Source organism: Ctenocephalides felis, unplaced genomic scaffold (genome assembly GCF_003426905.1).
Source record: "Ctenocephalides felis isolate EL2017-DRISC unplaced genomic scaffold, ASM342690v1 CF-g0.4_SCAFFOLD_01886, whole genome shotgun sequence".
Taxonomy (NCBI): Eukaryota; Metazoa; Arthropoda; class Insecta; order Siphonaptera; family Pulicidae; genus Ctenocephalides; species Ctenocephalides felis.
Genome location: NW_020538040.1, coordinates 2,871,834 through 2,893,464, shown reverse-complemented (window position 1 = coordinate 2,893,464; position 21,631 = coordinate 2,871,834). Strand labels below are relative to the sequence as shown.

At 30.3% G+C, this 21,631-nt stretch overlaps 2 protein-coding genes across 2 annotated transcripts in view; one reads left to right on the top strand and one right to left on the bottom strand.

Annotated features, from left to right (window-relative positions):
• The window catches only part of LOC113378410 (trafficking protein particle complex subunit 10-like), a 152,883-nt gene extending 134,363 nt beyond the window's left edge, over positions 1-18,520 (bottom strand). Inside the window, exons 1-2 of the mRNA XM_026618937.1 lie at positions 18,439-18,520; positions 17,872-17,928 (exon numbers count right to left, since the gene is read on the bottom strand). Of these exons, the coding sequence (XP_026474722.1) occupies positions 17,872-17,928; positions 18,439-18,520 (139 nt within the window). The remainder of the gene's footprint in view (positions 1-17,871; positions 17,929-18,438) is intronic.
• Positions 18,521-20,263: 1,743 nt separating this feature from the next.
• The window catches only part of LOC113378409 (dystrophin, isoforms A/C/F/G/H-like), a 16,180-nt gene continuing 14,812 nt past the window's right edge, over positions 20,264-21,631 (top strand). Inside the window, exon 1 of the mRNA XM_026618936.1 lies at positions 20,264-20,362. Coding sequence (XP_026474721.1) covers positions 20,264-20,362 — 99 coding nt within the window. The remainder of the gene's footprint in view (positions 20,363-21,631) is intronic.

Genomic DNA, 21,631 nt, shown 5'->3' with positions numbered 1-21,631 from the left:
AGGGACTCTACTAACGAGCAAACTAATTCTTTCTGACATTTTGAGGCAAAAGGGACTCTACTGACAAGCAACTTAGTTTAAAGAGAATATCAGAAAATAAGAGACTGTACTGACGAGCATTTTTAATCAGTACTTGATAAAAAAAGTATAAAAGAACTCTACTGAGGAGCTAAACTAATGACTTTCTTAGTTATTAGAGAATTTATGAAAGTGCATTTTGTTATTCAACAGGTTATAACTTACAAACCATTCGATTAATATGAATGACGTCTTTGACAAATATGTGCAACATTAAATCCTCAACGACTTTGTCTAACATCATAATGCCATACGGCAACCCCTTGTACTTTAAAATAGCACTCGAAGCGACCCAATAATCCAAAGTACCAAACTACACTAGTTTCCATACAAACTTCAATATTTTCGTGAATTCACGCATACAGCGCGCGAAGACATCTTGCATTGGAACGCAGTATACCGAGTGCACTTTTTTGTTTCATCTCATGTAACTTCTAAACCATTCGTTTAGTATGAATGATGTGTATGAAGAATTTTTGCACAAATAAATTATACACAATATTGTCTTTTACCCCAATGCTCTACAGCAACTCCGTATACTTCAAAATTACATAACATTTACTATGAATACGTCCCCGGTGGAGCAATCTCCACTTTCCTACTCTCCTACTTTTCTCTATACATTTCTATGAGGAAGCGAGATGGAACGATACTGAAATATTGAAGTGTGAGTGAGATGGAGGTTTTTTTCTACCCCTACCATTGGGGTTAGGGTAAATATTTTTCGGGTACAAGTCACGCCTGAATATGACGAATGGACTGACTGTGGAAAAAGAAAAATTAACCAGTGCAATTCGCGCCAACCGACCAACCAACCAACCCATTTGTGACCGCTCTAATAGGTTTTCCGTGTAACCTATTCATAATCTAATAGAATTATACGTATATAAAGGTATACTTATATAGTATATATATATATATATATATATATATATATATTATAAAATTGTAATAAACAGACTCTACTCACAATCTTTTAAAAATTTTAGACAAAATAAACTCTACTGACGAGCAAGCTAAAAATAAATTACCCTAAGATTAATAAAAGGACTCTCCTGATCTAAAGAACAGAGAAGGGACTCTACTGACGAGCAATTAAAATTGCAAACTAAAACTTAAAAAGAGGGACTCTACAGACGAGCAAACTTAAATTTTGATCCAAAAAAGACTCTACTAACTATCAAATTTTGAGTTCCATCTAAAAAGAGACTCTACTGACTGTCAAAATTTCGATTTTGATCTAAAAGACGAAGAAAGGACTCTACTGACGAGCAAACCTAATTTTTGTCCAAAAATAGGAGAAAAGAGACTCTACTGACAAGCAAACTTGATATTTGTCCAAAAATAGGAGAAAAAAGACTCTACTGACGAGGAAACTTAATTTTTGTCTTAAAATCCGAAAAAATGGACTCTACTGACGAGCAAAATTAATTTTTGTCCAAAAAACAAAGAAGGGACTCTACTGACAAACAGAATTTAATTTATTTCGAAAAAAATACTCTACTGATGAGAAAACTTAATTTTAATCCAAAAAACAAAAAAGGGACTTTACTGACAAACAAACTTTGATTTAGTTCTAAAAAAAAAGACTCTGCCGATGACAAAACTTCAATTTCGATCTAAAAGACAAAGAAAAGACTCTACTGACAATGAAAATTGAATTTCGATGAAAAAAGAGACTCTACTGACGAGCAAACTTAAATTATGACAAAATATATGAAACAAAGAAACAAAGAAATACTTGAAACTTAAATTGGATCTAGAAAGGACTCTACTAATGAGCAAACTTCAATTTCCATCTAAAAAAAGATTCTACGGATGAGCACAATTTGACTTCGATCTAAAAAGGGACTCTACTGACGAGCAAAATTTGATTTTAGTCCCAAAGACAAAGAAGGGACTCTACTTTGTATAGTTTGCTTGATAGTAGAATCAGAATCCCTTTTTTAACTTTTAAATCCAAATATTTCTAATTTGGTCGTTGATTATATTTCAAAAATTTATTTTTGCCCGTCAGTAGAGTCCCTTTTTAATTTTCTACGCAACTTTTTAGTTTGCTTGTCAGTAGAGTCCCTTTGTTGTATTTTTGGCTGAAATAATCGGATTGCTCGTCAGTAGAGTCCTTTCTTTTATCCCATTTCAAATTTCTCATTTGCTCGTCAGTACAGTCCTTTCTTTCATCCCATTTCAAATTTAAGTTTGCTCGTCAGTAGAGTCTCTTTCTTTCATTCCATTTCAAATTAAAGTTTGCTCGTCAGTAGAGTCCTTTCTTTAATTTTATTCTAAATTTCCAATTTGCACGTCAGTATAATTTGTCAGTTGAAATTTATCGAATTTTTCATCTCGATGCGACAAACCGTTTAAAAGTTACAAAAGATTTAAAAATGGGTAGACCAATGGGTTGCAGAACAACTGGCCAAAACCTTTTCACATCAAATATGTCATGTTGGGTATCAAATGAAAGGTCTCTACGAGAACTATAGGAATATCAATTTTTCCCGACGAATAAATTGCATAAAACAAACTCTACTGACGAGCAAATTAAAATTCACCACAAATCCCCTAGATTTTCCTTCTATTTCTATTCATACACCACTAGTTCCGTTTTATTTATCGCCAATATATTTCCCCGACGTCAATTTTCCATACAAAAGCTTTTGCAGTTGCGGCAAAGTGCTGCCGATGCCGATGGTGCTGCCGCCTATTGTTTTGTTTTACGGTGGAGACGTCTTGTACTCGGAATATTATATTACATATGTGCGTCTCTTTCGCACTTCACTGTTTTGTATACATGCATCTCTTTCTTTCGCTCTTTCTATCGATAGACGAAAGTATTATCTTATGTAATATTGTTTCGCAAGAATGATGAATAACAGAAATGTGCTGAATATCGACACAAGTGAATTTTCTATTGAATTTATAGACGGTGGAGCAGTTGTAGTAGACCCAAGGGCCACTTTTGGAAATGTTTTGACAAAAAACGCGTGTTTTATATATTGTGAGTTAGGAAGTTTTACTTCAAATATAGGCATGTAGAAAGTTTTACTTCAAATATAGGCATGTTGGGTATCGAATGAAAGGTCTCGATGAGCATTATACAAATATTCTACTTACAAACTCAACAAACCACCAGGGTTCTGTACAGATAATTTATTTAATTTTTAATTTAATTTTTTTGCAATTATAAATACACAAAGTTGTTGTAAAGTCATACTATACAAGAAAATATTATAGATAATTTGATTTAACACAAATTCACCGAATATTTCATTCAAATCGGACAAACAGTTCAAAAGTTACAAGAGATTTAATAAAATGCTGACCAATGGGTTGCAAACTCGAAATCAAATATGAACTCAGAAGTTTTACTTCAAATGTGGGCATGTTGGGTATCAATTGAAAGGTCTCGACGATCTCTGTCCAAATAACATACTTACAAACTCAACAAACCACCAGGGTTCCGTACAGATAATTTATTTAATTTTTATTTTAATTTTTTTGCAATTATGAATACACCTAGTTGTTGTAAAGTCGTACTATATAGGACAATATTATAGATAATTCAATTTAGCACAAATTTGTCAAATAAAGCATTAACTTTGGGCAAACGGTTGAAAAGTTACAAGAGATTTAATAAAATGCCGACCAATGGGTTGCAAAACTCGGAAACAAATATGAGTTCAGAAGTTTTACTTCAAATATAGGCGTGTTGGGTATCAAATGAAAGGTCTCGACGAGCACTATCCGAATCTACCAATGACGGACCAAACAAACCTATAGAGTTTTGTACATTGTAATTATTAAGCATCCAGTAGCAGTTTTTTGTTTACAATGTCGAGAAAGAATAAACCTAGTTGTCATAGAGCTTTAAAATATTAGACAGTATTATTTATTATTTAATTTCATAAAAAATTGTCGAATATTCCAATTTACGCCGACAAATAGTTCAAAAGTTACAAGCGATTTAGTAAATAAATGCACAAACAAGTTGCAATACTATAAGCAGTACAATAAGTCCAAAATGAGCTTAGAAGTTTTACTTCAAATATAGGCATGTTGGGTATCAAATAAAAGGTCTTGCCGAAAACTAATCAAATATTACATATAAAGTCCTTTAAAGCAAATAAGGTTCCGTACACACAATTTATTCAATTTCTAACGACTATTTTTCCAACTTTAAAGTATACAAAGTTACTGTGGGGCATTAAAATATAAGACAAACTTTTAGATAATTCAATTTAGAACAAATTTGTTGACTGTTTCATTTAAATCGGAAGAAGCGTTTAAAAATTACAAGATTTATAATAAAAAGTCGACCAATGGATTGCACAACTTGATGCCCTATATGAGCTAGAACGTTTTACTTCTAATATAGGCATGTTGGGTATCAAATGAAAAGTCTACTCGAGCTCTAACTAAATATCATACTCACAGACCTCAAAAACAGTTAAGGTTCTGTACAAACTTATTTATTTAATTTCTAATGGCAATTTGTGTTATTTTAAAGTATACCAAAATTTTTTTTTCGTTAGGTTTGTTTTTCAGTATTTTATATATATATATATATATATATATATATATATATATATATATATACACTATTTTATATATAATATAAATTTCCCACGTCTCCACCGTCTCTCGTCGTCTATTCCCTTTACAAAGTGCAATACAAGTAGTAAAACGTCATCTCCACCGTATCGTACTGCACACAATTGCATTTCAGTCGTTTCTCTGTTTCTGACAAGAAGATATAATAATAATAATCTTGACAAAATCATCGTAGACCACGTAGACTATTTCCAGTCGAGTCCTTTTGTTTCCACAAATGAAATGAAAGGGATAAATCTGGTTCTGAAGGGATCAGAGACAAGGACTATAGGTAGTGATAAAAGATGAAAGGAGGTACTTTTTTCAGATTGTTATTGATATCACAATATTTTGTTAGAAAATATATCAATTTTTGTATTTGTTGTCATAGTATATGCATTAAAGATTGATATACTCAAATTGCAACACTGTGGTACAAACGGTGCGTTCTGCAGAGCTCTCTAAATATGACTTTCTTTTGTGAAGTATATTTTATTTGTTAACGAGTTTTTGTCGATAAATATTTTTTTCTGTTAATTTTGTTTCGGAGTTTATCAATTTTAGTATTTGTTGTCATAGTATATATATTGAAGATTGACATACTCAAATTTCAATGCTGTGGTACAAACGGTGCGTCCTACAGAGCTCTCTAAACATGACACTGTTATAATTATTACAATTGCTTTGTTGATAAGTTTTATAAGAAAAATATTTTTTGCTGTAAATTTTGTTCTGTAGGATATTGAATTTAGTATTTATTGTCATAGTATATAGATTGAAGACTGATATACTCAAATTTCAACACTGTAGTGCAAACGAAGCGTCCTGCAGAGCTCCCTAAACATGACTTTCTATTATAAGTACATTTATTTTGTTAACGAGTTTTTGTAGATAAATATTTTTTACTGTTAATTTTGTTCTGAAGGTTTTCAATTTTAGTATTTGTTATAATTGTATAAGGATTGAAGATTGATATACTCAAATTGCAACACTGTAGTACAAACTGTGCGCCCTGCAGAGCTCTCTAAACATGACTTTCTATTGTAAAGTACATTTGTTTTGTTAACGAGTTTTTGTGTAAAAACAATTTTTACTGTTAATTTTGCTTCGGAGTTTATAAATTTTAGTATTTGTTGTCATAGTATATAGATTGAAGACTGATATACTCAAATTGCAATACTGTAGTACAAACGGTGCGTCCTACAGAGCTCTCTAAACATGACTTTCTAATGTAAAGTACATTTGTTTTGTTAACGAATGAATGGAATAAATCTGGTTCTGAAGGGATCAGAGACAAGGACTACATGGTAAAGGATATATATATAATATATAATATATATATATATATATATATATATATATATACCGAGCTGTTGGTAGAGTTCCTTTTTAGATTAAAATTGAAGTTTGCTCGTCAGTAGAGTCCAATTTTTTAATATTCTATGTTCGCGTTATTCCTGTGCCTATTGGCAAGTTGCATTAACTAATCGATACGTAAATAATCGATGAGAATTGAGTTTTAGCAAATTGATTTCAGAAAATGATAAAAAATTCAAAAACAATGTCGAGCAGACTGAAAAAAATATAAAGGGACTTTACTGACAAGCAAACTTTATGTTATCCAGATGACTAATTGAGGTAATATAGTGACAAGCAATTCTAAAATATTTAAAAAGGGACTCTACTAACGAGCAAACTTATTTTTAATCCAAAATAAATGAAAAGGTACCCTACTGACAAGCAAACTCGTAGTTTCAATTAATAAAAACACTGCAAAAAACTCTACTGACGAGCAAATTCAGTTTTAATTAAAAAAAAAATAGAAAAGGGACTCTACTGACAAACAAACTTAATTTTAATCCAAAATAAATGAAAAGGGACCCTACTGACAAGCAAACTTGTAGTTTCAATTAATAAAAACACTGCAAAAAACTCTACTGACGAGCAAACTCAATTTAGTTAATAAAAAGACAGAAAAAGGACTACTGACGAGCAAATTAATTTTTAATTATATTCTATATTGAAAAAAAGTGAATAAATATACATAATTATAGACCTTTTAATTTAGAACAATTCTTCCGAATATTTTGTTCAATTTGGACAAACGGTTCAATAGTTACAAGAGATATAACCAATATCTCATAAAAGTAAACCAATGGGTTGCAGAACTTGGAATAAAATATTAGTTATGAAGTTTTACTTCAAATATAGGCATGTGGGGTATCAAATGAAAGGTCTCAACGAGCACTATCCAAAACTCATACTCAAAAACTATACCAAGCAATAAGGTTCCGTACAAGGCTTTTAATTAATTTATAATGTCAATTATAACATTTTTAAAGTACCCCAAGGTGTTACAGATTAGTACATTTTATACACCATTGAATTTTGAACAAATTTGCCGAATATTTCGTTCAATTTGGACAAACGGTTCAGAAGTTACAATAAATGTAACGAAAGTAGACCAATGGGTTGCAGAACTGACAGGCCAATATAAGTCAAAACATTTTCCAAAATATTTCATGTGGGGTATCCAAAATATAGGCATGTGGGGTATCAAATGAAAGGTCTCGACGAGCACTATTCAAAAATCATACCTAAACACTCTATACAGCAATAGGGTTCCGTACAAAACAATTAAACTGTCTTAGAATTCAACATAACTTGCCTATATTTATCAACACAATGGCAAATCTTAATTCATATTAATGAAGTTGCATGCAACTTGCCACAAGGCATAATGCCACTTACAACCAGCTATTTTTTTTTCGTTATATAACTCTCATTTCTTGTTATATATTTTTCTCTCCACCGTCCACGAGTGTTACAAAATACGTACACGCCGATGCATTACTTTTATGAGAAACATGTTATTGTTGATTAAATTGGAAAAAAGAACTAGATGTATATATATATATATATATATATATATATATATATATATATTATGTCATTTTAGTTCATATAATACGAAAACGCTTGAAAAATAGTTGATACGTTCTTAGAATTTATGACGAGTTATATATATGAGAAAACGGTGGAGACGCAAGACGATACTATATCACAAAACACTTTTGTGATGATGAATTTTGGTTTTTGTACTAAAACTGGGTGCAAGTGGTATTTTTCCTTAAGGCAAGTTGCCAGAATTTATGAATAATCGACTTAAAACATAAATTTCTTGTATAAAACTTGGAAATATCTGTAACAAAATTGGTGTAATAAATAAGAAAGTGTTTTGTTTAGAGAGCTCTGCAGGGCGTACGGTTTGTACTACAGTGATGTAAATCGAGTATGTTATTTTTTAATGTGTCTACTATGACAACAAATACTAAAATTGATATGTTTTATATAAAAATAACCGGAAATAAATATTATTTACAAAAACTCGCTAACAAAATAAGTATAATGGATTAGAAAGTGTTTTGTTTAGAGAGCTCTGCAGGTCGTACCGTTCGTACTACAGTGCTGTAATTCGAGTATGTTATTTTTTCATGTATCTACTGTGACAACAAATACTAAAATTGATGAATCTTGTAACAAAAAATAAGAGAAAAAAAATATTGTTTACAAAAAGTCCCAAACAAAATAAGTATAATAAATGAGAAAGTGTTTTGTTTAGAGAGCTCTGCAGGTCGTACCGTTTGTACTACAATGCTGTAGTTCGAGTATGTTATACTTCAATGTGTCTACTATGACAACAAATACTAAAATTGATATGTTTTATATAAAAAATAACCGGAAAAATTATTACTTACAAAAAGTCGCAAACAAAATAAGTATATTAAATAAGAAAGTGCCTTGTTTAGAGAGCTCTGCATGTCGTACCGTTCGTACTAAAGTACTGTAATTCGAGTATGTTATTCTCTAATGTGTCTACTATGACAACAAATACTAAAATTGATATGTTTTGTATCAAAAATAACCGGAAAAAATATTACTTACAAAAAGTCGCAAATATGAAAGTATGAAGTATGATGAATTAGAAAGTGCTTTGTTTAGAGAGCTCTGCAGGCCGTACCGTTCGTACTACAGAGCTGTAATTGGAGTATGTTATTCACTAATGTGTCTACTATGACAACAAACACTAAAATTGATATGTTTTGTATCAAAAATAACCGGAAAAAATATTACTTACAAAAAGTCGCAAATATGAAAGTATGAAGTATGATGAATTAGAAAGTGCTTTGTTTAGAGAGCTCTGCAGGCCGTACCGTTCGTACTACAGAGCTGTAATTGGAGTATGTTATTCACTAATGTGTCTACTATGACAACAAACACTAAAATTGATGTGTTTTGTAGCAAAAATTAAAGAAAAAAATATTGTTTACAAAAAGTCGTCAACAAAATAAGTATAATGAATTAGAAAGTGATTTGTTTAGAGAGCTCTGCAGGTCGTACCGTTTGTACTGCAGAGCTGTAATTCGAGTATGTAACTGTCTTATGTGTCTACTTTGACAACAAATACTAAAATTGTTGAGTCTTGTAGCAAAAATTAAAGAAAAAAATATTTTTCACAAAAAGTCACAAACAAAATAAGCATAATGTATTAGAAAGAGCTTTGTTTAGAGAGCTCTGCAGGTCGTACCGTTCGTACTACAGTGCTGTAATTCGAGTATGTTATTTTTTAATGTGTGTACTATGACAACAAATACTAAAATTGATGAGTCTTGTAACAAAATTTAAAGAAAAAAATATTTTTTACAAAAAGTCGCAAACAAAATAGGTATGATGAATTAGAAAGTACTTTGTTTAGAGAGCTCTGCAGGCCGCACCGTTTATACAACAGTACTGTAATTCAAGTATGTTATACTTCAGTGTGTCTACTATGGCAACAAATACTAAAACCGATGTGTTTGATATCAAAAATTATAGAAAAAAATGTTACTTACAAAAAGTTGCAAACAAACTAAGTATAATGAATTAGAAAGTACTGTGTTTAGAGAGCTCTGCAGGCCGCACCGTCTGTACTACAGTGCTGTAATTCAAGTATGTTATTCTGTAATGTGACTACTATGACAACAAATACTAAAATCGAAGTGTTTTGTAACAAATAGTTATGAAAAACTATATTATTTAAGAAAAGTCATCAACAGATTACGTAAAATGTAGAAGAAAAATATTTGTTTATTTTTTAAGATTTTTTTAAAGTTCAATTTGGTCGTCAGTAGAATCTTTTTTTGAATTTTTTTAATTAATTTCTGTACTCGTCAATAGTTCCATTTTTATAAATTTTTGATAAAAATAAATTTGTTCGTCAGTATAGTCCCTTTGTATTCTAAATTAAAAATAAAGTTTGCTCATCAGTAGAGTCTTTTTTTTAGATTCTAGGAATTCTATATAAGTTTGCTTGTCGGTAGAGTTCTTTTTTAATTTTTAACACAAATTATTGTTTTTGTTCGACAGTAGAGTCCCTTATTAATTTTCTAGGTCGAAATTAGTAGAGTCCTTTTTCACTGTCTAGATCAAAATTTAAGTTTGCTAGTCAGTAGAGTTCTTTTTATATTAATTTATATTTTATTAATCAGCTTAATCGAAATTAAAGTTTGCTCGACCGTAGAGTCCTTTTTTTGTGATCCAATTCGAAATTAAAATTTGCTCGTCAGTAGAGTCCCTTTTTTGTCTTTTAGTTTCCGAATTAATGTTTGCTCGTCAGTAGAGTCCCTTTTTTAGATAAAAATTAGGTTTTTTTGTCAGTAGAATCCCCTTTTTAAATATTCAAGATAAAATATTGTTTTCGCTCGTTAGTAGAGTCCTTTTTCAATAATACAATAAAAATATAAGTTTGCTTGTTAGTAGAGTCCCTTTTTCTTCCTATAGATCAAAATTAAAGTTTGCTTGTCAGTAGAGTCCCTCCTTGATAATATTTTCGTTAACATCAAAGTTTGCTCGTCAGTAGAGTCCTCTTTTTATAATTCTAGGTTTATATTCAGGTTGCTCGTCAGTAGAATGCCTTTTTTTATTATCCAGGCCGAAATTAATGTGTGATCGTCAGTAGAGTTCCTTTTTTATAATATTTTCGTTAAAATTAAAGTCTGTTCGTCAGTAGAGAATTTTTTCGGTATTTAAAATTTATATTTAGTTTGCTCGTCAGTAGAGTCCTTTTTATATATATTCTATACTCCTATTTAGTTTAGTCATCAGTAGAGTCCTTCTTTTACAAATACAAATTAAAACCATATTCTATTTTGTTCGTCAGTAGAGTTCTCTCTTCTTGTATGATTTAATTATACTACATATTAAATTTGATCGTCAGTAGAGTCCCTTTTTACTCCTATAAATCAAAATTAATGTTTGCTCGTTAGTAGAGTCTTCTCTTTTGGTAATATTCTCGTTAAAATCAAAGTTTTCTCGTCAGTAGAGTCCTTTTTTTAAATACTTCAGATGAAATATTGTTTTTGCTCGACAGTAGAGTCCGTTTTTAATTTGCAAAATAAAAATTAATGTTTGCTCGTCAGTAGAGTCCCTTTTTATATTCTGAACTTCTATATAAATTGCACGTCAGCAGAGTCCCTTCTCTAAATACATTTTATATCATTTTTGCCGTCAGTAGAGACTATTTTTATTAATTTAGATAAAATTAATTTTTGATTATCAGTAAAGTCTTTTTTTTAGTTTTTAGGATAAAATATTGTTTTTGCTCGTCAGTACAGTCCCTTTTTATTAATAAAGATAAAATTTTAAGTTAGCTTGTCAGTAGAGTCCCTTTTTTGTAATCTCTTAAGAGATTACGTAAGAGTCTCTTTTCTGTATTTTAAAATGTATATTTAGTTTGCTCGTCAGTAGAGTCCCTTTTTTATTCTCTAGATGAAAATTAAAGTTTGCTCGTCAGTAGAGTCCCCTTTAACTCCCACCATCAACCTACTACAAATTTCATATCATATGTCATTTACCCAATTTATCCAAAAAAACAAAATCTCAACCTGTCAAAACACCATAATAACAACTACAATTTTCCTTTAAATCAATCTAAACTATCTTCACACCTATTACAATGAGGTGCTGTCGATGGACGACATCCGCCAACGACGACTGCGAATGCGGTTACGATTTCGTCATCAAGTACGACGACACACTGTCGACGACGATGACGTCGAATACATCGTCGAAAAGTTGCAAGTCATCAAAGTGTACAAGAAGTGGCTGGATGTGAGTCAGTAGAGTCCCTTTTTGTAATAGAGATAGATAGTTAATAATTTGTCCCCTTTATTCAATATTACTATGTATAAAGTAGAGTTTTATTGTCGTCAGTATTTTAAAACGAATTTTTTTTTCTGTATTTTAAAACGAAATTGAAGTTTTGGTCGTCAGTAGAGTCACTTTTTGTAATAATCTAGATAAAATTCCAGTTTGCTCGTCAGTAGAATCATTTTCTTTTACAAAACTAGTTTTTTTTAAAAAAAATTCTATTTATTTATATATTAACTTCCCGTAGGGTAAGTTATAGTAATCGTCCAAAAATCGAAATCAAAAATTTTTACATTTCTCGACGTTTTGAAGGTTTCTGAACATTTTGGCATACCTCAGAAAAAATGGATGTGTGTGTGTGGTGTGTGTGTGTGTGTGTGTTTTGTATGTCCGCTTTTTTCGTCCACGTTTTCGGGCGCACGGATCAACCGATTTGAATGGTTTAAAAAACATTCGATTCCTATTGATAGGGAGATGTGCTGATTAGTTTTTGGCAAAGGCAGGTCCAGCCGTTACGGAGATATGGAGCAAAGAGTGCAAAAAATAGAAAGCGAGTTTTTAAGAGAACGGATCAACCGATTTGAATGATTTAAAAAACATTCGATTCCTATTGATAGGGAGATGTGCTGATTAGTTTTTGGCAAAGGTAGGCCCAGAGGTTTCGGAGATACAGAGCTAAATTTAAAAAAAATGGCTGTTTTTGAGAGAACTAAGCGTCCGATTTAAATGATTCAAAGAACTTTCTGCTTTTTTCAACAAAATAATTGATTTTGGAAAAAAAAAATTTTTGTTTCTAATTTTTTTTTCAAAAAAAATTTTTTGTAATTTTGGATTCAAAAAATCACCCAAGCTAAGCACAGTCTAAGCGCCACTCTGGTACAAATGTTTACCCAAGTGCGTTTAGACTGTTTGTGTACTGGAGCACTTTTCCAATTTTGTGAAAATTATTGAAAAATGTGAAAATGCCGCCAAGCTGAGCACAGTATAAGTGAAAATGTCGCACAGAATTATTTGCAAATGCGTTTAGACTGTGACTATGCGGGAGCACTTTTTCAATTTTGTGTAAATTTGGCAACTATTTTTTTTTGGAATTTGATTCGAAATGAAATGACGATTGTTAATGTTCTGGAGATGATAAATTGATTTATTTATAATTAACTTTCCATAGGGTAAGTAATCGCAAAAAAATCGAAAATGAAAATTTTTATATATCTTCACGTTTCAGAGGTTGGAGAAAATTGATGTATGTGTGTGTGTGTGTGTGTGCATGTGTGTGTGTTCGGATACAAATTTTCGTCGACGATTTCGGGAACACGGATGAAGCAATTTGAATAATTCAAAAAACATTCTAGCCGTTCCGAAGATATGGGGCAAAAAGGGCCAAAAACGGTAACTCAGTTTTTAAGAGAACGGAGCGTCCGATTTGTATAGTTCAAAAAACATTTTACTTGTATTAACAAGATGAAGATTTGATCAAATTTTCATGAAGATAGGTCTAGCGGTTTCGGAGATCTAGTAAAAAAAACTAAAAAAAAAATAACATTTGGCGGTCAACAATAATCATTAGACATTAGACATATGCATATCAAATTATCAGATATTTTATTGAGATTTTAACAATAAGTATAAGTTTTGTTTACATTCCTATGGGTTCCGTACCATTGTTTTTCCGTTAGACAGCGACGCGGCGCTTACGCGCTTTATATTTTGTCTCTATGCAGTTAAAGCAGTACGATTGCTTTGAAAAAAAGTTCAGATCTTCCAAAATATATCAAAATGAAGATAACATTTTTTCAAAAAAAAAATTTTTATAAATAAAATTGTTTAAAAATTTTTTTTTAAAAAAATTTTTTTTTCAAAAAAAAGTAATTTTTTGTCCAATTTAAAATTTCTAAAAAATCTTATTTTTTCGAAGTAAAATTTTTTCAAAAATGTTAATCGTTTTTAAAAAAATAATAATTTTTGGCACGGGAAGTTCCAGCAATTTGCCTTAAGGCACGATGCCTTAATTGCCTTAAGACAGAACTCCACTTACAGCTAGTTTTTTTCATATCTCAGTCTGACAGGGATGTCTGGTATGAGAGATTATGATACAATTTTCTTATTATATATATATATATACATATATATATATATATATATAATATATATATATATATATATATACATATGTCTATTTCATTATACTACAATATAATATTTATTATAATTAAAATATCTTTAAATATCTATTCAATCTTCAATTTCTTTATCATATTTCTTTATTTTCCTTTCCTTTCGTCATTGGTATTCTTTATCGATTAACAGTTCATTATATATTTTGCTTAACCATATATTATTATTTATTTTTATTTTTATTTTTTTTTCAGTTTAAATACAAATCAAAACCATCTTTTATTTTGCTCGTCAGTAGAATTCTTTATTGAACTTTTAGTTCGAAAATAATGTTTGCTCGTCAGTAGAGTCCCTTTTCAATATTCTAGTTCGAAATTAAAGTTTGATTGTCAGTAGAGTCCCTTTTTAAAACATTCTATATAAAAAATCAAAGTTTGTTCGTCAGTAGAGTATCTTTTCACTATCTAGATACAAATTAGCATTCGCTTGTCAGTAGAATCCCTTTTTCACTCTCTAGATAAATTTTTAAGTCCCTTAAAAATAGAGTCCCATTTTGTAATCTAGATGAAAATTGAACTTTGCTTGTCAGTAGAGTTCTTTTTGATCTTCCCAATCGAAGTAATTAAAGTAAAGTTTGCTCGTCAGTGGAGTCCCTTTTTTAAAATTTAGACCACTCTTTAAATTTCTCGTCAGTTAAATTTATTTTTTATATTCTAGATCAAAATTTAGGTTTGCTCGTCAGTAGACTCCTTTTTTGTATTGTAGATCAAAATTGAAGTTTGCTCGTCAATAGAGTCACTTCTCTGTATTCTAAATTTATATTTAGTTTTCTCCACAATAGAGTACCTTTCATGTATTCTAGATAAAAATTGAAGTTTGCTTGTCAGTAGAGTCCCTTCTTGTATAAAAGATTTCTATTTAGTTTGCTTATCAGTAGAGTCTCTTTCTAATATAGAATGAAGTCCACTTTATAATAGAGATAGATAGGTAATTACTAATATGTTTGCAAATATAATATTTTCATTTTGCTCGTTATTAGAGTTCATTTTTTATATTCTAGATCGAAATTGAAGTTTGCTTGTCGGTAAAGTCGCTTTTTAAACATTTAGATAAAAATTAAATTTGTTCGTCAGTAGAGTCCTTTTTAATAATCTAGAACAAAATCAAAGTTTGTTCGTCAGTAGAGTCCATTTTTTATATTTTAGCTCAAAGTAATAAAGTTTGCTTGTCAGTAGAGTCCCTTTTTTAATTTTCTAGATGGAAATTAAAGTTTGCTTGTCAGTAGAGTCCTATTTTGCATTTTAGATCAAATTGAAGTTTGCTTGTCAGTAGAGTCCCTTTAGTAATAGAGATAGATCGAAATTGAAGTTTGCTCGTCAGTAGAGTCCCTTTTATGTATTTTAGATCAAAATTGTCAGTAGAGTCCTTTTTATGTATTTTATATCAAAATTAAAGTTTGCTTGTCAGTAGAGTCCCTTTTTGTAATAGAGATAGATAGTTAATAATTTGTCCCTTTTTTTTTAATTGTATGTATAAAGAGTTTAAGTGTTGTCAGTAGAGTCTTTTTTTATAAATACATTTTACTAATTTGTTAAGAATTTAGTATTCAGTTTTCTCGGTCAGTAGAGTCCCTTTGAGGTATTTTCTACATCCAGGTCTGTAAATATGGCCTCGACTTGTAAATTTTATGTTTTCTCGATGCTTCAAGTCATTCTGAATCGCTTGAGACCAGATTAAAAAAAGCGTGTATATAAGCCGATTTTTTGAAAGTTTTATTTGGTCGTCAGTAGAGTCTCTTTTTGTGTTTTTTTTTATTAATTCTGTGCACGTCAATAAAGTTCCATTTTGATATATTTTTGATAGAAATAAGTTTGCTCGTCAGTAGATTCATTTTTTAATTTTCAAGATTAAAATTATTGTTTGCTCGTCAGTAGAGTCCCTTTTTTATATGTTCTAGATCAAAATTAATGTTTGCTTGTCAGTAGAGTCCTTTTCTTAATTTTCTGGATGAAAATTAAAGTTTGCTCGTCAGTAGAGTCCCTTTTTTGCAATTTAGATTAAAAAATGTTTGCTCGTTAGTAAAGTCATTTTGTACTCGTTTGGATCAAAACAGGGACGTCAGTAGAGTCCCTTTGTGTTTTTTTAAATTTAGAGTTTTTTTTAATATTTTAGATCAAAAAAATATTTACTCGTTAGTAAAGTCTCTTTCTGTATTTTAAATTCATATTTAATTTTGTCGTCAGTCCATTTTATATTTTAAATGATCTCTTTTAGATAAAAAGTAAGGTTGATCGTTAGTAGAGTCCCTTTTTCAATATTGTATTTTGAAATTTATTTTGCTCGTCAGTAGAGTCCCTTTTTTTAATGATATTGATCAAAACTAAAGTTTGCTCGTTAGTAGAGTTCGATTTTAATATTCTACAATAAAAGTGATCTTTCAGTTTTCCAATTAAAGTTGTTTGTCAGTAGAGTCCTTTTTTTATTTTAAGTCAATTTTTAATTTGAATTCATTCGTCGGTGGAGTTCTCTTTGTATCTTCTAGTTTGCATTTTAATTTACTTGTCTCTAGAGTCCATTTATCATTTTATTTTGATATTTAAATTGCTTGTTAGTAGAGTTCTTTTTTAAAAATTCAGTTTGCTCGTCAGTAGAGTCCCTTTTTAGTATTTTAAATATTGATTTTGCTCGAATGTAGAGTCCTTTTTATATTCTAGATGTTCAGTTTGCTCGACAGTAAAGTTTCTCTTTGTAATTTTAATTTGTTTGTTTGCAAATGAAATATTTATATCAATTTGCTCGTCAGTAGAGTCCCTTTTTTGAATCATTTTTGAATATATGAAGAGTTTTAGTGTCATTAGAGTCGCTTTTTTATAAATAAATGTTACTAATTTGTTAAGAATCTAGTATTCAGTTTGCTCGGTCAGTAGAGTCCCTTTCTAATACAGATTAGAGTCCCCTTCGTAATAGAGATAGTTGCAAATAATCTATAATAGAGTATATACTATAATTATAGTTGGTTGGTTGCAATTTTTTTCAAAATGGAATATTTGGATTTTGCTCGTCAGTACAGTTCTTTTTGTATTCTAAGTTTGTTTGTCAGTAGAGTCCCTTTTTTATTTTGCTCGTCAGTAGAGTCCCTTTTAAATGTTTGGATCAAAATTAGAGTAGAGTTCCCTTTTTTAATAATCGAAATCAGAAATAAATTTTGCTCGTCAGTAGAGTCCCTTTTTATTTTTGTATTTTTCAATTTATTTTGCACGTCAGTAGTGTCAATTTTTGTATTCTAAGTTTGTTTGTCAGTAGAGTCCCTTTTTTGCAATTTAGATCAAAATTGAAGTTTGCTTGTCAGTAGAGTCCCTGTTATGTATTCTAGATCAAAATTGAAGTTTGCTTGCCAGTAGAGTCCCTTTTTTTATTATCCAGATAAAAATTGAAGTATGCTCGTCAGTAGAGTCCCTTTTATGTATTTTAGATCAAAATTCAAGTTTGCTTGTCAGTAGAGTCCCTTTTATGTATTTTTGATTAAAATTGAAGTTTGCTTGTCAGTAGAGTCCCTTTTCTGTATTTTAAATTTATATTTAGTTTGCTCGTCAGTGGAGTTCTTTTTTGTAATCTAGATGAAAATTAAAGTTTGCTCATCAGTAAAGTCCCTTATTTTAGTTTGCTCATCAGTAAAGTCCCTTCTTTTAGTTTGCTCATCAGTAGAGTCCCTTTTTATAAACAACATTTATTTTAAGTTGCAGATTAGAAATGTGTATAAAAAGTGTATAGATGTAAGTTTTATTATTTGGTCAGGGGTAGAGTCCCTTCTTCCCCTTAGTTTTTGATATATACGTTAAAAGTAGAGTCCTCTCGTAATTTATATATTATATATATATATATATATATTACTAATCTTACTTGTAATCTTATCACCTTGAACAGAATTTGTGTTACAGTCGAGTTCTTTGTGCTTACCTGAAACAAAAATTAGAGACGGTTTAAAAAAAATTGAAATAAATATTAATTATATATATATATATATATATATATATATATATATATATATATATATCAGCTGGCCCGGCAAAGTTCATTTAACAATAACAAACATTTATATATATTGATTGTCAATGTAATAAGATGAGGTAAGTTATATAAGAGAAAGAAACAGTTAATGCAAATTATATGGATTGTTTACCCACTGCAACGCAGGCCAGATATGAATCTTCATAATTCTAATCTGAACATATTTTTCTTTGATTTGATGTATGATAATTTTACATAAATATTTAAAGTAGAGTCCTTTTTTAAAATAAACTTTGCTCGTCTGTACAGTTCTATTTATTATTTTCAGAGAATAGAAGCGTGCGCAAATCCAGAGTGCTTGAATCCAAAATGCAGTGGTGGTCAATTGTCGAGAAGTTGCGGTCAATGCGAAGACAAATACATGTAAATATATTTGTAAAAAATCATTTTAGGGCATACCGAGTTGCTGTAGAGCATTATGATACAAGACAATATTGTAGATTATTGAATTTAGAGCAAATTTGCCGAATGTTGCATTCATTTTGGACAGACGGTTCAGAAGTTACAAGAGATTTAATAAAAAGTCGACCAATGGGTTGCGGAGCTCGGGGTCTAAAATGAGTTAAGAAGTTTTACTTCAAATATAGGCATGTTGGGTATCAAATGAAATGTCTCGACGAGGACTATACAAATATATCATTGAGGTCCAAAACAGACCGACAGGGTTCCGTACACTTACATATATCTAATATTTAAAACTGATATTCTTGTTTCTATTGCATTTTAAAGTATACAGAATTGCTGTAGGTACTTGGTATATTAGAAAGCATCATATGCAATTTAGTTCTAAACAAATTTATAGAATGTTTCATTCGTTCTGGGCAAACTGTTCAAAAGTTACAAGCGATACAATGAACAAATGCACACGTACCAGTTGTCGTACTATGAATAGTACAGCGGGTCAAATATGAGTTAAGAAGTTTTACTTTAAATATAGGCATGTTGGGTATCAAATGAAAGGAATCGACAAGCACTATACAAATATCATAATATCGCCTCTAATAAATCAATAGAGTTCCGTACAAACTTATTTATCTAATTTCTGATATCAATTTTTGCTATTTGAAAGTATACCAAGTTGCACAAATGTGGTTCAAGCATGAATTAACAAGTTTTACTTCAAATATAGACATGTTGGGTATCAAATGAAAGGTCTCGACGAGCACTATCCAAACATATCAATTATAGGCTAAACAAATCCATAGGATTCCGTATATTATAATTATCAAGAATGCAGTACTAATTTTTTGTTTACAATGTCAATTTATACTAAACCGAGTTGCCATAGAGATTAAATAATAGAGAGTATTATGTATTATTTAATTTTGTAAAAATTTGCACTTCACGCCGACAAATAGATCAAAAGTTACAAGATATTTAGTGAATATATGCATGAGCTAGTTGTCGTATTATAAGTAGTGCAATAAGTCCAAAATGAGCTTAAAAGTTTTACTTCAAATATAGGCATGTTGGGTATCAAATGAAAGGTCTCGACGAGCACTATCCATATATAGTAGTGACGTACTAAACGACCTTACAGGGTTCCGTACAAACTTATTTATTTGAATTCGGACATCAATTTTTGCTATTTGAAAGTATATCAAGTTGGGGAAAATGTTTTAATTTGCATTTAAATATAAATAATAAATTTAGAGCAAAATTGTCGAACAAACTATTTACTTTGGACAAACGGTTCAAAAGTTACAAAAAATGTAACAAAAGTAGACCAATGGGTTGCAGAACCCTTGGTCCAACATGAGTTAAAAAGTTTTACTTTAAATATAGGCATGTTGGGTATCAAATGAAAGGTCTCGACGAGTACTTTTTAAATATATTAGAAACATACTCAAAAAACCAATAGGGTTTCCTACAGATTAGTTATTTAAATTCTAAGTTGTTGTAGAGTAATACCATACAATATAATATTAAAGATAATTTAATTTAGCACAAATTCACCGAATATTGCATTCACTTCGGACGCACCGTTCAAAAGTTATAACAATTTTAATAACAGGTAGACCATTGGGTTCCAGAACTCTCGGTCCAACATGAGTTAAGAAGTTTTACTTTAAATATAGGCATGTTGGATATCAAATGAAAGGTCTCGACGAGCACTATACAAATATCTTAATAACATACTCAACAAACCAAGATACTTCAAGATAAACTATTAACATTAATTTTCTCTTCTACTAGTGACAGCATAATAACCCATTCAACTCAGATGCCATCGTCAACCAATAGCTGGGAAAGGTTCCATCATCACCACGGAAGATCGTCTAAAGACAAAGCGAAATACCACACGCGTATGAAGGAAGGTGAAGTAAAACTTCTTAAGTCACGATAGTATAAAGGGATAGGTGAGGTTGGTCTATTGTGGTGGAAAGTTTAACTTCAAATATAGGCATGTGGGGTATCAAATGAAAGGTCTCGAGGAGTACTATCAAAAAATCATACATATTGACTCTATAAATTCGTGCAAAACATTCATATATTAATATATTTATGTATTGAAAAAGAGACTCTACTTGCTAGCAAACTTTAATTTCGATGAATCGGCTCTAGGCGATTTATTTTATATTGTGAATCAAAATTAAGTTTGCTCGTCAGTAGAGTCCCTTTTTAAAATAAAAGTCAAGTTTGCTCGCCAGTAGAGTCCCTTTTTGAAATAAAATTAGGTTAGATCGTCAGAAGAGTTTCGTTTAAAATATAATTATGTTTGCTCGTCAGTAGAGTCCTTTTTTAAAATAAATATTTAATTTGTCAGTAGAATCCCTTTTTAAAATAATTAAGTTTGCTCGTCAGTAGAGTCCCATTTTATATTTTGAATTCTAAATCAAAGTTTATTTCTTTAAATCAAAAATAAAATTTGCTCGTCGGTAGAGTTCTTTTTTTAATTTTCACACAAATTTCAGTTTGCTCGTCAGTAGAGTCCCTTTCTTTGTCATTAAGATCAAATTTAATTTAGTAGAGTCCCTTTTTAATTTTTTAAATCTCAATCAAAGCTTGCTCGTCAGTCAAATTAGATATAAATCGAAATTTGCTCGTCAGTAGAGTACCATTTTTGATCTTCTAAATCTAAAACAAAATTTGCTCGTCAGTAGAGTTCCTTTTTTGATCTTTTAAATTTAAATCAAAGTTTTGCTCGTCAGTAGAGTCCATTTTAATTCATTATATTTAAATCAAAGTTCGCTCGTCAGTAGAGTCTCTTTTATTTTTAAAACCAAAATTATGTTTACTCGTCAGTAGAGTCCTGTTTCAAATCCTAGACCAAAACTGCAGTTTGCTCGTCAGTAGAGTCTCTTTTTCATTTTTAAAATCCAAATCAAATTTAGCTCGTCAGTAGAGTTCCTTTGTTCATCATTAAGATCAAATTAAACTTTGCTCGTCAGTAGTCCCTTTTTTTAAATTCTAAATAAATAATAAAGTTTGCTTGTCAGTAGAGTCCCTTTTTATAATAAAAATCAAGTTAGATCGTCAGTAGAGACCATTTTTTATCCTTAAAATCTAAATCAAAGTTTGATCGTGAGTAGAGTCCATTTTTTAATCATCTAGATTAAAGTCTAGTCCCTTTTTCTAATCCTTTAAATCT